At 40.6% G+C, this 12263-nt stretch overlaps 1 protein-coding gene across 1 annotated transcript in view; it reads left to right on the plus strand.

The window, feature by feature from the left end:
• Window positions 1–531: 531 nt before the first annotated feature.
• akap10 (A-kinase anchoring protein 10) overlaps window positions 532–12263 on the plus strand; it is a 17070-nt gene continuing 5338 nt past the window's right edge. The window contains exons 1-9 of the mRNA XM_015385233.1: window positions 532–769; window positions 4569–4616; window positions 5573–5758; window positions 9165–9647; window positions 10648–10746; window positions 10833–10917; window positions 11006–11129; window positions 11338–11474; window positions 11706–11850. Of these exons, the coding sequence (XP_015240719.1) occupies window positions 748–769; window positions 4569–4616; window positions 5573–5758; window positions 9165–9647; window positions 10648–10746; window positions 10833–10917; window positions 11006–11129; window positions 11338–11474; window positions 11706–11850 (1329 nt within the window). The 5' untranslated portion in view covers window positions 532–747. The remainder of the gene's footprint in view (window positions 770–4568; window positions 4617–5572; window positions 5759–9164; window positions 9648–10647; window positions 10747–10832; window positions 10918–11005; window positions 11130–11337; window positions 11475–11705; window positions 11851–12263) is intronic.

A 12263-nucleotide genomic window follows, 5' to 3' on the forward strand; every position in this document is an offset into this window, starting at 1 on the left:
CCAAGCACAGGTCATTCTTTAGAGATGACAATTTTCACACAGTTTTAGGGATTACCGGTACTACTGCACACAAATTAATTAGTCATAGACACGATATTCAATCAAGTTATATTAAGTTTATTTGTTTAGCAACAATTCACAGAATGTCTTCTCAAGTCCCTTTACAGAGATTCTGTAACCTATATCATACAGGCAGATTGATTTATCTGAATTACTATAATCAATATTAATTTTCTTTAAGAAATAGTTTAAATCTTAATAGTTGTTTTGTTTTTTCACTTAAAAAAAGATTGACCTTGGTTTGGATAATGTTTTGGGTTTCTTTTCAACTAAAATAAATGGAAGTAATGTTAAAAACAACAGAGCAGTTATTTTTTATCAATGGAAAAAAATGCCCTTTTGCAAACGGCCCTTCTAAAGGCAGGACGATCTGTCGCAAATTAACAATAAGTTTGACCAATAGCACCATCTTCCGGCCAAAGCGAGCAAGTACTTCATTTCCCACAATGCCCCTCTCATAGGAAGCCCGGAAGTAAGTCATTTATTGACAATATGGCGACCGTGCTAGGGTTGGATTTGGGGATGATATTTTTTTGACAGCCAGCAGATATCGGAGAAGTTTCCAAACTAAAACCAGCATTCTCATCGGGAGTCCACGGAACAGATGCGTTTGAATGACGGGATTCGTGGGACGTCCACGGGACGGTGATAGTGAGCAGAGGAAGTGTCCACGGTGTGAAACCCGTCATGTCGTTTTTTAAGCGGAAAGGTGAGGAAGGAGCTCAACCAGCTGCTCTGCAGCGTCAGAAGTCCACAATGAACCGGCAGCGATGACATAAATGAAATAAAACAGGCGGTAAAACAGGCAGGGAGGCCGGAGTGGAGCGGTTTCCCTGCCGCCGCTGCAAACTGCATAGAAACGGTTAGCTTAGCGGTGGCCTCTCTGGCTAAGCTAACCTGTTGTTTCTCTGGTTGGCATTAAAGCTGCCAAACTCACCAGAAGCCTTGAAGCAACTCACTGACATGTTGGCACTCCTTCTAGCTCTCACAGCTCCTGTTATCCGCACTTTATCTGCTGAAAAGCATGTAGCATGCTAACTTTAACTACGTTGTTTCATTCAGTCAGAATCAGCTGTCAGAAAAGACATCCTGCCAGAGGCGTAGCCAGGAATTTTTATAAGGGTGGCCAGGCAATAATCAATGTCCACTGAGGGGTGGGCCGAAAATGAGCAAGCAACAGAACCTCAGGGTCAATCTACACTGTTCCAACAGGAAAATGAACAAGCAAAACATCCATGTTTTCTAAATAAAGACAAACTATACTTTCCTGCAGCCTTTGCTGACAAATAGACGCATATATATTTAAACAACTGTAATTTCTAGATAAAAGGTATAGTGGATAAAACTCAGTTTTTAGTTCTGGGGTGTGAAGCTTTTCCATTGTCATTACTCACCTATTTGTATCAATAATTATTCTGCATAAAAATAACATTTACAAGCACTAATATCTACGGTACATAAATTGATACGTTTTTATAAAATTTTTTATCTTTGATATCACTGAAGACTCCTAGATGACTTGCAGAGACGCATAATTTTTTCTTTACCCCATAAAACATAAAATCTAGTTCTGAAAAGAGCAGGAATTCTCTACTTATCATCTTTGATGTTAGTATATTGATGTTTAATTAACCACAAAAAAACAAATGTTTTGGATATTCCAGTTGAGAATATTACTGCTGCCACCGTCTGTATTTGAGGGGGAAAAATGGCAGAGGTGGCCAATGACTGGCTAAGGATGGCCATGGCCACCCCTGGCCCCCCATCTAACTCTCCTGCAGGATTGCAGAGATGATTATCAAAGAGGTCTCATGTCTAATAGCTTGATGGAGAGGAGTATATGTCTTTAACATAGAGATGATCAAAAGGCAGCGGTTTATACATGCTTTACAACAGTTATGATGCATTTTATCTAACGTTGTGGTTGTTCAAATATTACAAACGTCCAACACGTTATTTTTTTTAGTAAGCCTGCTCTATGTGTTGCAGCACGGATTGGTTTTAGTTGTTTCCAACAAGACTTAATCCTTTACAGGGCAAGTTATCCCTTGATCCCTTGACCTCTTGAATGATCTATTACCTACTGTAAATTAAGTTGGAAAAAAGGGTCAAGAAAAAAGGTAAAAAGCTAATTGAAAAGTTAAAAGGTGAAGCTAGTTAACAATCTTATTTAGGTTTATAAACTAAGAAATGTAAGTGCCAGTACCAGCATTAATGCCTCTAAGGTTATGCTGTACCCAAAAAAAATGTTTCTTTTACTCTGTGTTTTTGATGAATTTCTTCTAGAAGCACTTTTGTTGTTTTTCTTAATATATTCAGGCAATTTGGCGTTTCTTGTTACACTGACATTAATTTTGCCCAAAATATCCATATATTTTGAATGTTACAAAGGTAATAAGGTCTTGTCCTTGATTCCAAAAACACTATTGGCTTGAAATTAAAATTTTCAAAGTAGTTCACTGAGTACCCTATAAAGGGTTAAGGGGCAGAGATGACACCCCAGTAAGTTTACACTTTTGTATGACTTTCTACCCCAACAAGTGAAACAAGTTGCCTTTTTCTCATTTGTTGCCTCAGCCAGAGTTGCTGACACCAGTACTTTGCAAAAAAAAGAGGAAGCGTTGAAAAGACTGGATGCTCTGAGCAGCAGTGGTAATCAGAACCAACAGGAAGCCTGTTGGAAGGTTCAAGTAGGCAAGTTAAAAAAAAAAGTTAATTCATTCATTTTTATATTTTATTGAGGTACAGTCTCTTAGATGTGGTAGATGTATTTCTTTAGCTCTTATCCAAATAGCTGATCTACCTACTCACCATACCATTGTGTTCTGAAAAGATTGAATTCAGGAAACATCTGAACTACCTCCCTGCTTCTTTGTACTTCTGTTTTAGATTCAGGGCTCCATGTTTATTACAATGAAGCCCATTACATTCAGATTATAACTATACAAACAACAAACAGCTATAAGATAAGATTTAAGATGACACCAGCTGACTATGAATCCATTCAAGCACTGAATAAGTGCATAGAAGAAATCAAAACAATGATGTGCCAAACTTTTCGTCTTCTAAATAAAAATAGAATTGAAGTGATCATTTTTGGACCAAAAGAAAAGATGCTTCTGAAATGCATCCAGGAACGTGTGTCCAGATGCTGCTAATGCATCTACTGCTCCTGTGTTTAATGGCAGAGAGAAGCTTTGCTATATTTGCTGAGATAAGTGGGTAAAATGTAGTTTTAATATATTTTTAAGTAAGAAAACCCCCTGAAAATAACCTCTGTGCAGTCAGATGATCAAGATTATGATCCTGCTGCCTCAGGAGCTGTCGCCTCTTCCAGACACTACTGAACATATTTTGCCAGCAGGTTTCGACATCCATCCATTTTCCATCATGCTTATCCCTATTTGGGTCGCGAGAGGTTCTCCAGAGGCGAGGTATACCCTGGACAGGTCGCCAGTCTATTGCAGGGCACAGATTGTGAAATTTTCAGTTAATGTAGGCATTCATTTACGTTTTCAGAGGAGTGATCATAGCAACCTGCATCAGCAGTGTTGTTTCTGTCTCCCTGCCAGCCTCAGATCAGCGTCTCTGATTGGTTGATGTGGTATGTTGAGCAGCAAAAATTGCGTTTTTCTAACTACAGCATCTTCTGATTGTGAAGCGTGTCACGTGCCTCTGAAGCTCATGAGGAGCTGCTTAAATTATTAATGCGCTCACTTTTGCTCACTTTCGGGTGGACCCAGCTTCTCGTCCTTGGACAGCTGGAGATAGGCACCAACATCCCTCACTACCTGTCTGGGATAAGAGTGACAGAAAATGGATGGATGGATGGACTTTTTGTAGAATTGATTACTGCTACCGTATCTTAACACGTCTGCATAAAAAGTAGATCAGATGGCTGCAGTTGATCCAGAATGCTGCTACCAGCATTCTCACTAAAACTGAGAAAGTGGAACACATCAGCAGCCCAGTTCTAAAACAGCTATACTGGCTCCCAAGATCTCAGAAAATAAACTCTAAACTATTTATGTTGCTTTATAAATCACTAAATAGCTTAACACCAAAATACATTGGTGTTCTCACTCTAATCTACTCTGCAGAGCCAAACATGGGGAAGCAGCTTTTAGTTCTTATGCTCTACTAATCTAAACCTACTCCCTCTAAACTGTATACACTTTGACTCTAAACTGTCGAAGTGTGTAAAGTTGCTGTAAATTAAGATGAAAAATGCTATATTTTGATATCAGTCATTTCATTAATAATTACCTTTATGCCACCTTTATGTCACTTTTCTTTTGTCCTGTACAGCGCTTTGAATTGGCATGTTATGTATCAGATTCCTGACTGTGTCATAATCCAACTAGATATCGTTTTCCTGTCTTGCTAATGCCGTTACAGCAATTCCTTTTCCAAAAACAGAGCATATTGTCTAGCTGCTCTCAGTCCTTAAAGGTTGTTTTCACCTTTACTTACATCCATTCTTTTTATCTTTTTTTTTTCCCCCACAGCGAAAAGCAAGGAACCTGAGAAAGTAACAGATGCTAAAGTTAACAAAGGTGAGCTCATCTTTACCTCTGGGGTTATAAGACCTCACATAAGAGTATGTATTGAAAACTGATTGCAGTGAAGCATGTGGAGATGAAATTTAATCTGCTGCGCCTCGTCAGTCTTTACAGTCCTTTAAGCTGACCTGACGAAGTTGAATGTCTACTGCCAGGGTTACAGTGAAGGAGTTTAGATACAAAATATGTGTTTGAGTCTGTGTTGGTTTACAATATACAGTTCTAATAAGAATATTTTATAAGATCTAACTGAATACTTTAGCATAGCACTGTATACTCATGGGAAAAAGCTAATTGTTTGTTACTTGGATTTAGTTTAAAAAAACTTGGGTCCTTCTAGATGTGATTTCAATGAGTCTATTTATTTAGGTTTTGTTGTGGTTTAGGCCTGAAACAATCAAATTAGTTGTGATTGATCGATTATTGAAGAAATCGTCAAATAATTTAGTGATCGATCAATCGTTAACTGGAGTGTAGAGACTCTAAAACATGCCTTTAGCTGACTGAGAAAACCACTTAGAGCAGCAATTATACCAAAATTGTGAAAAAAATCTAAACATTTTGCATTTAAGGTAAAAAAAAATCTTTTTTTGTCTTTCAAGTGGAAAGGTTTTACTTTCACCTTGTTTAATTTCATATAAATTCTTTGCAAAATAATCATTAGTTGCAGCCCTATTGTGGTTTAGTTATTCTGATCTAATCTGTTTTTGATCAAAAGCAGACAAAATACAAACTACAGATTCTTTGTGAAACACTGCAAAGTCTGTCCACAGTCTGCCTTCCTCAGTCTGTAACCTCTTTCAAAAACCCCCACAATCAAAGGCTTTTCCATCAAAGTTACCGTGACATCACCTGCTCAGCCCGCTTTCAAAATGTTGGCTTTGTGTCATTTGTAATGTTTAGTTTTAACTTCCCAAAATAATGTATGTATATTTTATCTCCACTTCCAGCTCCAGCCAACCTCGTTTCTCCTTCACACGGACAAAGGAACCACAATGCCCCCTTGGATGTTGCCAGGCCAAGCCACGTGGCCATCAGCGCCATATCTGCCAACATGGACTCCTTCGCTCGGGGCCGCACCGCCATCCTCAAGAAGCAGCCGAGCCACATGGAGGCGGCGCACTTCGGAGACCTTGGTACGGAGACACCTTACTTTATTTATGCGATGTTTTGGATGACAGCAGTTGGAGGCGGAGAGATTGGTTAGCTGCGATTAAAGGGCAGATTAGACTTCTGCAACCGCACACATCAAATGTCGCTTGGGTCTGGTCGCAAACCAATTTTGCTGGTATGCTTCTGCGCTGTCGGTCTGGAATTTCTTGGGACGCACAGGAGTTTCCCATCAAAGCGCAAGGGGGAGCCTATTCTAGAACTCATGAGAACTTCATTTTGGCAGAGACATCCTTATATAATTTGTCTGAGGCATCGTACAAGTGGTTGTACTTCAGAACCTCCTTGATTTACCTTTCGTCGTAGTTGTCCATTGTAGTTCTTCCTTGGTTTTTAAACATGGCGCGCCAAATCGAGAAGGACGACCCCACAGACAGCCGGAAAGGCATACCAAGGACCAATCATAGCTGCTTTTTGTCTGCGTACTTCCGCTTGAGGTCTGCGCAGGTTTGCGACCGTCTGACGCGTAGTCAGGATTTTTTTGAGGTGCCCGACGACGGTTGCAGAACCTCTGCGCAGTGGGCGTGGTCGCGCACCAAAAAAAGATTTGACGGTTGCAGAGGCTATGCGTCAGAAGTATAAATTAGCCGTAAGTGAACGTTAGAACATCGCTGCACCTGGAAATCCTCACTATCCTGTTCTAGAGTAACTCTATTGCAAATTAATTCAAGTTCAGTTAAAATGTGAATTCCATAACTATCAAAACTATAACTATAAAAAGGTTGTTACCTTTTTTATTTTGAAGGTGTGGGGGATTGAGGGTGCATCAACCCAGTTGGGTTGCAGAAGGTGGTGAGCGGCTAAAAGCGTTTGGGAACTGCTGCTCTAAAAAAGTAAAATAAATCCTTAAAGTAATTGAATTGATTGTTTATCACTTCATTGCAATATCTAATTTACAGCAGTTCACTGTTGAACTGTTTGGGAGGGGGCATGTTTAAACTGCCTTAGAAATATCTAAAAAAAGAATTAAAAGCTATAGAAATTTCCTTGTGCAGAATGTAGGGAACTTTGCCTGCTGTGTAAACATGGTGCAAGGCTTGCAAGATAAAAGGTTCTTTAAAAAAAGAATTAGCTAGTCTGTGATCATTAACTCGGTGCTAATGTTTATGCAGAGGAGTTTCAGGGGATTACCTGGGAGATTGCTGGTGTAACTTTCTCTTAATGACAACAGCATCTTTAACATTGTGCTCCGCTGTGCAGCCGTCTCCATTCTTCTATGATTCTGCCAGAGGCAAACATACGTCATCGTTGAAGCACACCCACTCACTCAGGTGAAGGTGGATCTGACACAGGGAACCAACTTCTCAACCTTTTTTTAAATTTTTTTTAGAAAATCACATCTGCTCTATAATTAGGTGACTTGATGTCGTCATATGGGACAAGGAGATGAGCTGCATCATTCCTGACAGGCCGACAAACAGCAGACAGGAACCGTGCAACTGGTCGGTCAGAGACGGGCTGGGCTGACTCAGAGGTGGAGGAACCTGTGCTGCAGGCCTCTTGTTTTCGTTTTATTGTGATTGTAACAAAGAGAAGAAAGGATGAGAGTAAAGGAGGAGGTGAATTCATTGGGTTCATTCTAGGTTTACAGCTGGCCATTAAAGTTCAAACTACAGGTTAGGGTCATGTAGTCAGATGACTATCAGCAGGAGCTAAAACATCATTTCCTTTTTTTTTTATTGTTAAATCAAAGTACTCTTGGAGGAAAATATGTTAAGACTCAAAGCAACACAAATGGTGGAGGTAAGAGTCAGATTGGGGAAGGATTTGGTCAAAGTCTGTTTCTTAGGCAACAGTAAAACTGTTGAAATTACCCCAGATGCTCCTGAAATTTACGACCTGATTTCTTTTTTTGTGTTATCTCTGTCAGCTGTGTGTAACTGAATGACAGGAGTACCTGGTCCCTTTTACACAACGTACAGAAGCTTTTTTTTGGGAGTGTAATTATCCATGAAACTGCATTCTAATGCCACTTCCCGCCTGACACGATCCTGGAATCCACCAGAGTTTTCACGATGGGTTCACTTGAGGACTTATTTCTCCCTGAATTAGGGGCTTTGTTTCAATAACGTAGCTAGATATGGAAACGCTAGATGCCCGGGTCAGAATTTGATATTTTACGGATTAAGACTTCCTTTTTATCAACTATTGATATAAAGATGTTTAAGAGAAGTAATCAGGTATACTACTTCTAGCGTTTCTACCATCATACCCATTATGTATTTTTGGACTGAATAAACATCCTGCATGGCAGTGAAATGCTGTGATAAAAGGTTTTACTCATTTAAAGCAAAACCTTAATACATAAAGATCTGTCTTTTTAAATAAGCCTGAGTATATCACATTGCTACAGGTTATTACTATCAGGCTATAACTAGGACGATTCCCGACCCCGGGGTCTTTCTATATGGAGTTTGCATGTTCTTCCAATACATGCATGGGTTCTCTCCGGGTACTCCAGCTTCCTCCCAAAAACATGACTGTTGGGTTAACTCATATCTCTAAATTGTCCTTATATGTGAGTGTGTGTGTGTGTGTGTTTGCATATGGTTGTATGTCTCTGTGTTGCCCTGCGACACACTGGAAACCCTGCCTTTTGCCCACAGATTGCTTGAGATAGGTACCAGCCCCACAACCCTGACTTATGAGCAGGAGAAGATGGACGGATTGATGTTTGACAAATCAAAATTGTCACTTTTACAATAACACAAAAAATAAATGGATGTTTAGGTATATTACAGATTTGTTACCACTCGTAAGGGTCATTAATAGAATATGCCATCTGGGACTAGTTATACCATAAACAAGTGCTTTCCGAAGGTTTCCTAGGTAAGCACTGAATGTCTAATAACTGGCAGTGGGGGAATGCACACACTTTCTGGACTCTTTACATAATACACGGTTTTGTAGTCTCTGTGCGGATCCAGTGGATCCCACATCTGATCTCAGGATCATACTAGAAGTTGTCAGCTTTAGTCCTAAGATTTGCTCTCCTGAATAACAACAATAACCTCGGTAAGAGTAATAGACCTGTTATGCTGGTTCTGCTGTTTCTCTACCTGCTTTGACTGGGCTGGATCAGGAACCTTCCCCTCTTTTTAATTTGTTAACCAAAACCAGCAGCTTTTGTTTGCCACGGCCACAGAAACCTGATGGTGACAGAGATTTAAAAAAAAACATCTCCCAGTCCTGCCTTTAGCATGACAGACAGATTAAAATACTTCTGCTCAGCCTTCCTGTTAGCTGCTTAAAATCCTGCTCTCTCCTACTTTCTAAAAGCTTAATTGAATTGGCTGTGCTTCGACATCTTGCAGAAAGTACAGCATTCTTTTAGATTCTTTCCTAACTTTATCAACAATTTTGTTATTCCAGGTCATTCCAGTGTGAATTATCAGCCCCAGGAGACGCGTTCTCGCATGTCCAAGACGGTGGACCAGGTCCTTAGAGACAACATGGCATTGCCTCACTTCATGGATTGCATGGACCACTTGGGCTCAGACCACCTGGTTCGCTTCTGGCTCGAGGCGGAGAGTTTCCGCTCCGCCAGCTGGTCACGCGTTCGAGCGCAGAACCTGAACTCTGTCAAACACAGCTCGCTGGCCGAGCCAGTCTCAGCCTCTCCGGATGGACCGGAGCTCGACCAGAACACGCTCAATGATCTTGCTGTTCATCGCAGCCGTGGAAACCCTTCCCTGCTGTCCGACGGGACGGACTCCTCCTGTGGAGAGGCAGACCAGAAGGCCAACCCGTCTCGAGCAGAGACCCCGAGCAGACAACCACCTTCCAGGACAGGTACTCCCTCCAAGGGGACGGCAAACAGCTCTCTGCGAGACCTCTCAGACACTCTCATGAAAAGTGAGTCAGCCATATATAACCGGTTTTGCTGATACATGTTTAATTCAGCAGGTTGTGTGTTTATTTTTTTAACATCAGTGTTTATGACGGTGGCTGAATCCTAACATGTCTGTTTAAAGTTTATATTACACACAGATGGTCCAGAATGACTAATTACATGATGTCTGTGGAAAGTTGGCAGTGCTAGGATTTATTTAGGAGTTTTCACTCTTACTACAAATCCATCTTGAAAGACTCCTGCTAAAGGTCCATCTCGCAACAACCAGCGAGGCGGGCCGTTAACATGCCAGCTGTGTTTTTTTGGGACAAGACATGTAGGAATGACGACTACGACAGAAGGGCCTTGCCGGGGCATCACAAACATGGCTACGCTGGTGGACTCGCCCGTCGATACCGCAATTGACTCAGTTTTAGCTAAAATAGCAACAATTTCCTGTTTTAACAAGGGAGCCAACAGAAGCACTTTGTGCATTTGTAGATGGAAACATGTCTGTGCTTTTCTTCTGACAGGATTTGGAAAAAACTTATTTATCAGCTTATTTTACTAGTTGTGAAAACACTCAAAAAGCTGCAGATGAATCCTATCGGGATGCTACGTTTGGCTAAAAGTGTGTAATGGAAGGCGGTACTAGCTGGCACGTCACCAATCAGCTCGAAGTACTGTACTAAACGTCCCTCTGTTTCACTGACAGACTGAATGACAGCATTCCCAGATTGATAACATAGAACTCAACTCAGTTCTACACATATCAATCTAGCTACTGCCAGCTTACAGAGTGAAGGGATCTGTATAGAAACGCATTCAACTCTTTTCTGAGTATTATCTGAAAAAAGTGTATTTTTCCCTTCGGTTATATTTCTTTTGGCCTTTCCTCTGGCGTATCATTTAAAACGGCAGTAGAATACATGGAGAATGTATGAAATGTAAAATTTCTCCTTTTCCTCTGCACTCTCTGGCAGTACTGCTTGACGACGAGCTTTTGGTTTCTGTGTTTTGCAGGTATAGAAAAAGATGCTGTTACAATCTTCACCAAATACATTTCCCCAGACGCTGCGAGGCCCATCCCCATCACAGAACAGATCCGAAACGATATAGTTGGTAAGAAGAATCACAAAGACGAAGCTTCAGTAGTAGCTCTCAATGCAACAGCTGATTTATTTTTATTTCATTTCTCTCCTGCTCAGCTAAGATTTGTGGAGAAGATGGCATGGTGGACCCAAACTGCTTCGTCATTGCACAGTCGCTTGTTTTCTCCATACTGGAACAGCAGTGAGTTTTTGTTTTCTTCTTGAACTCTTTCTTTGTGCCATAAGTTCCCTCCTTGACCTCCTTGGTAACGGTTGTCTCTCGCCTCCAGACACTTTACCGAATTCCTGCGGAGCCACCATTTCTGTAAATACCAGATTGAAGTTTTAACGAGTGGCTCAGTGTTCCTGGCTGACATCTTGTTCTGTGAGTCAGCTCTCTTCTATTTCTCCGAGGTGAGTCTGTATGTATGAAGGTGTGAAAAACTAATAACAGTCTATGCCTCCTGTTGACTCCATATTTTAGACTTTAAAAGCACAGAAGTGCAATAATAGATCCTGGGTTTGGACAAAAGGAAGTAAAAAGAAATAAAGACCGCTAGCTGACCTTTATGTTGCAGGATTGAGGCTCATTTTTCATGGTTTTATTTTCTCTCATTCGCAGTACATGGAGAAGGAAGAGGCAATGAATATACTACAGTTCTGGTTGGCTGCAGATAACTTCCAGAACCAGTTAGCTGCTAAAAAAGGCCAGTATGATGGCCAGGAGGCTCAAAACGACGCCATGATCCTCTACGATAAGTAAGGCCCTTTTTTTTTCCCACCCCAAACCTTAGAAAGTTTTTCTTTTCCAAATTGAACTTAATTTTTTTTATGTGTAATTGTTTGTGTGCAGTTATTCTCTAGGCTAAATATTTTTTAAGTCATCTGCATAATGGCTTTTAGACATTTAAAAGGAAGATATAGACACAGATGTTGGATAAAAATGCTTAGATCAGAGCTCAGTTGCTGTATTTTTTTCTTTTTGTCCAGGTATTTCTCACTCCAGGCCACCAACCCTCTGGGCTTCGGCGACTCTGTGAGGATGGAGATAGAGTCCAATATCTGCCGAGAGGGGGGGCCCCTCCCCGACTGTTTCACCACTCCTCTCAGACAGGCCTGGACAACCATGGAGAAGGTCAGACTCTCTGATAAGTCACTCAGACTTAACTTGACCTTGGATTTTTTTTCTTCCATAATGTAACCTGTGTTTACCAGCCGTATTAATCTTCTAATGCTGAGGTTCCCAAACATTTCAGTCTGTGACCTAAAAAATAAAAATGGCGTCTCCTGGCCACTCCCTAAAAACATGTGCAAATAATTCACTCTATAACCTCTTCCTTAAAAAAAATAAAGTAGTTATATAACTTTTAAATGGTATTTAATTATTTGAATTTTTTAATGTATAATTAGTAGGGATGCACGATATTGGGATTTTGGCCGATATCCGATATGGCGATATTTTAAAACTCATGTAGCCGATAACCGATATCGATACCGATGTTAAAGCTGGACAAAAATAAGTAGTCATTGAAAATAGCAGTTTTGTTA

Source organism: Cyprinodon variegatus, unplaced genomic scaffold, assembly GCF_000732505.1.
Source record: "Cyprinodon variegatus isolate N-32 unplaced genomic scaffold, C_variegatus-1.0 Scaffold334, whole genome shotgun sequence".
NCBI classification, from domain to species: Eukaryota; Metazoa; Chordata; class Actinopteri; order Cyprinodontiformes; family Cyprinodontidae; genus Cyprinodon; species Cyprinodon variegatus.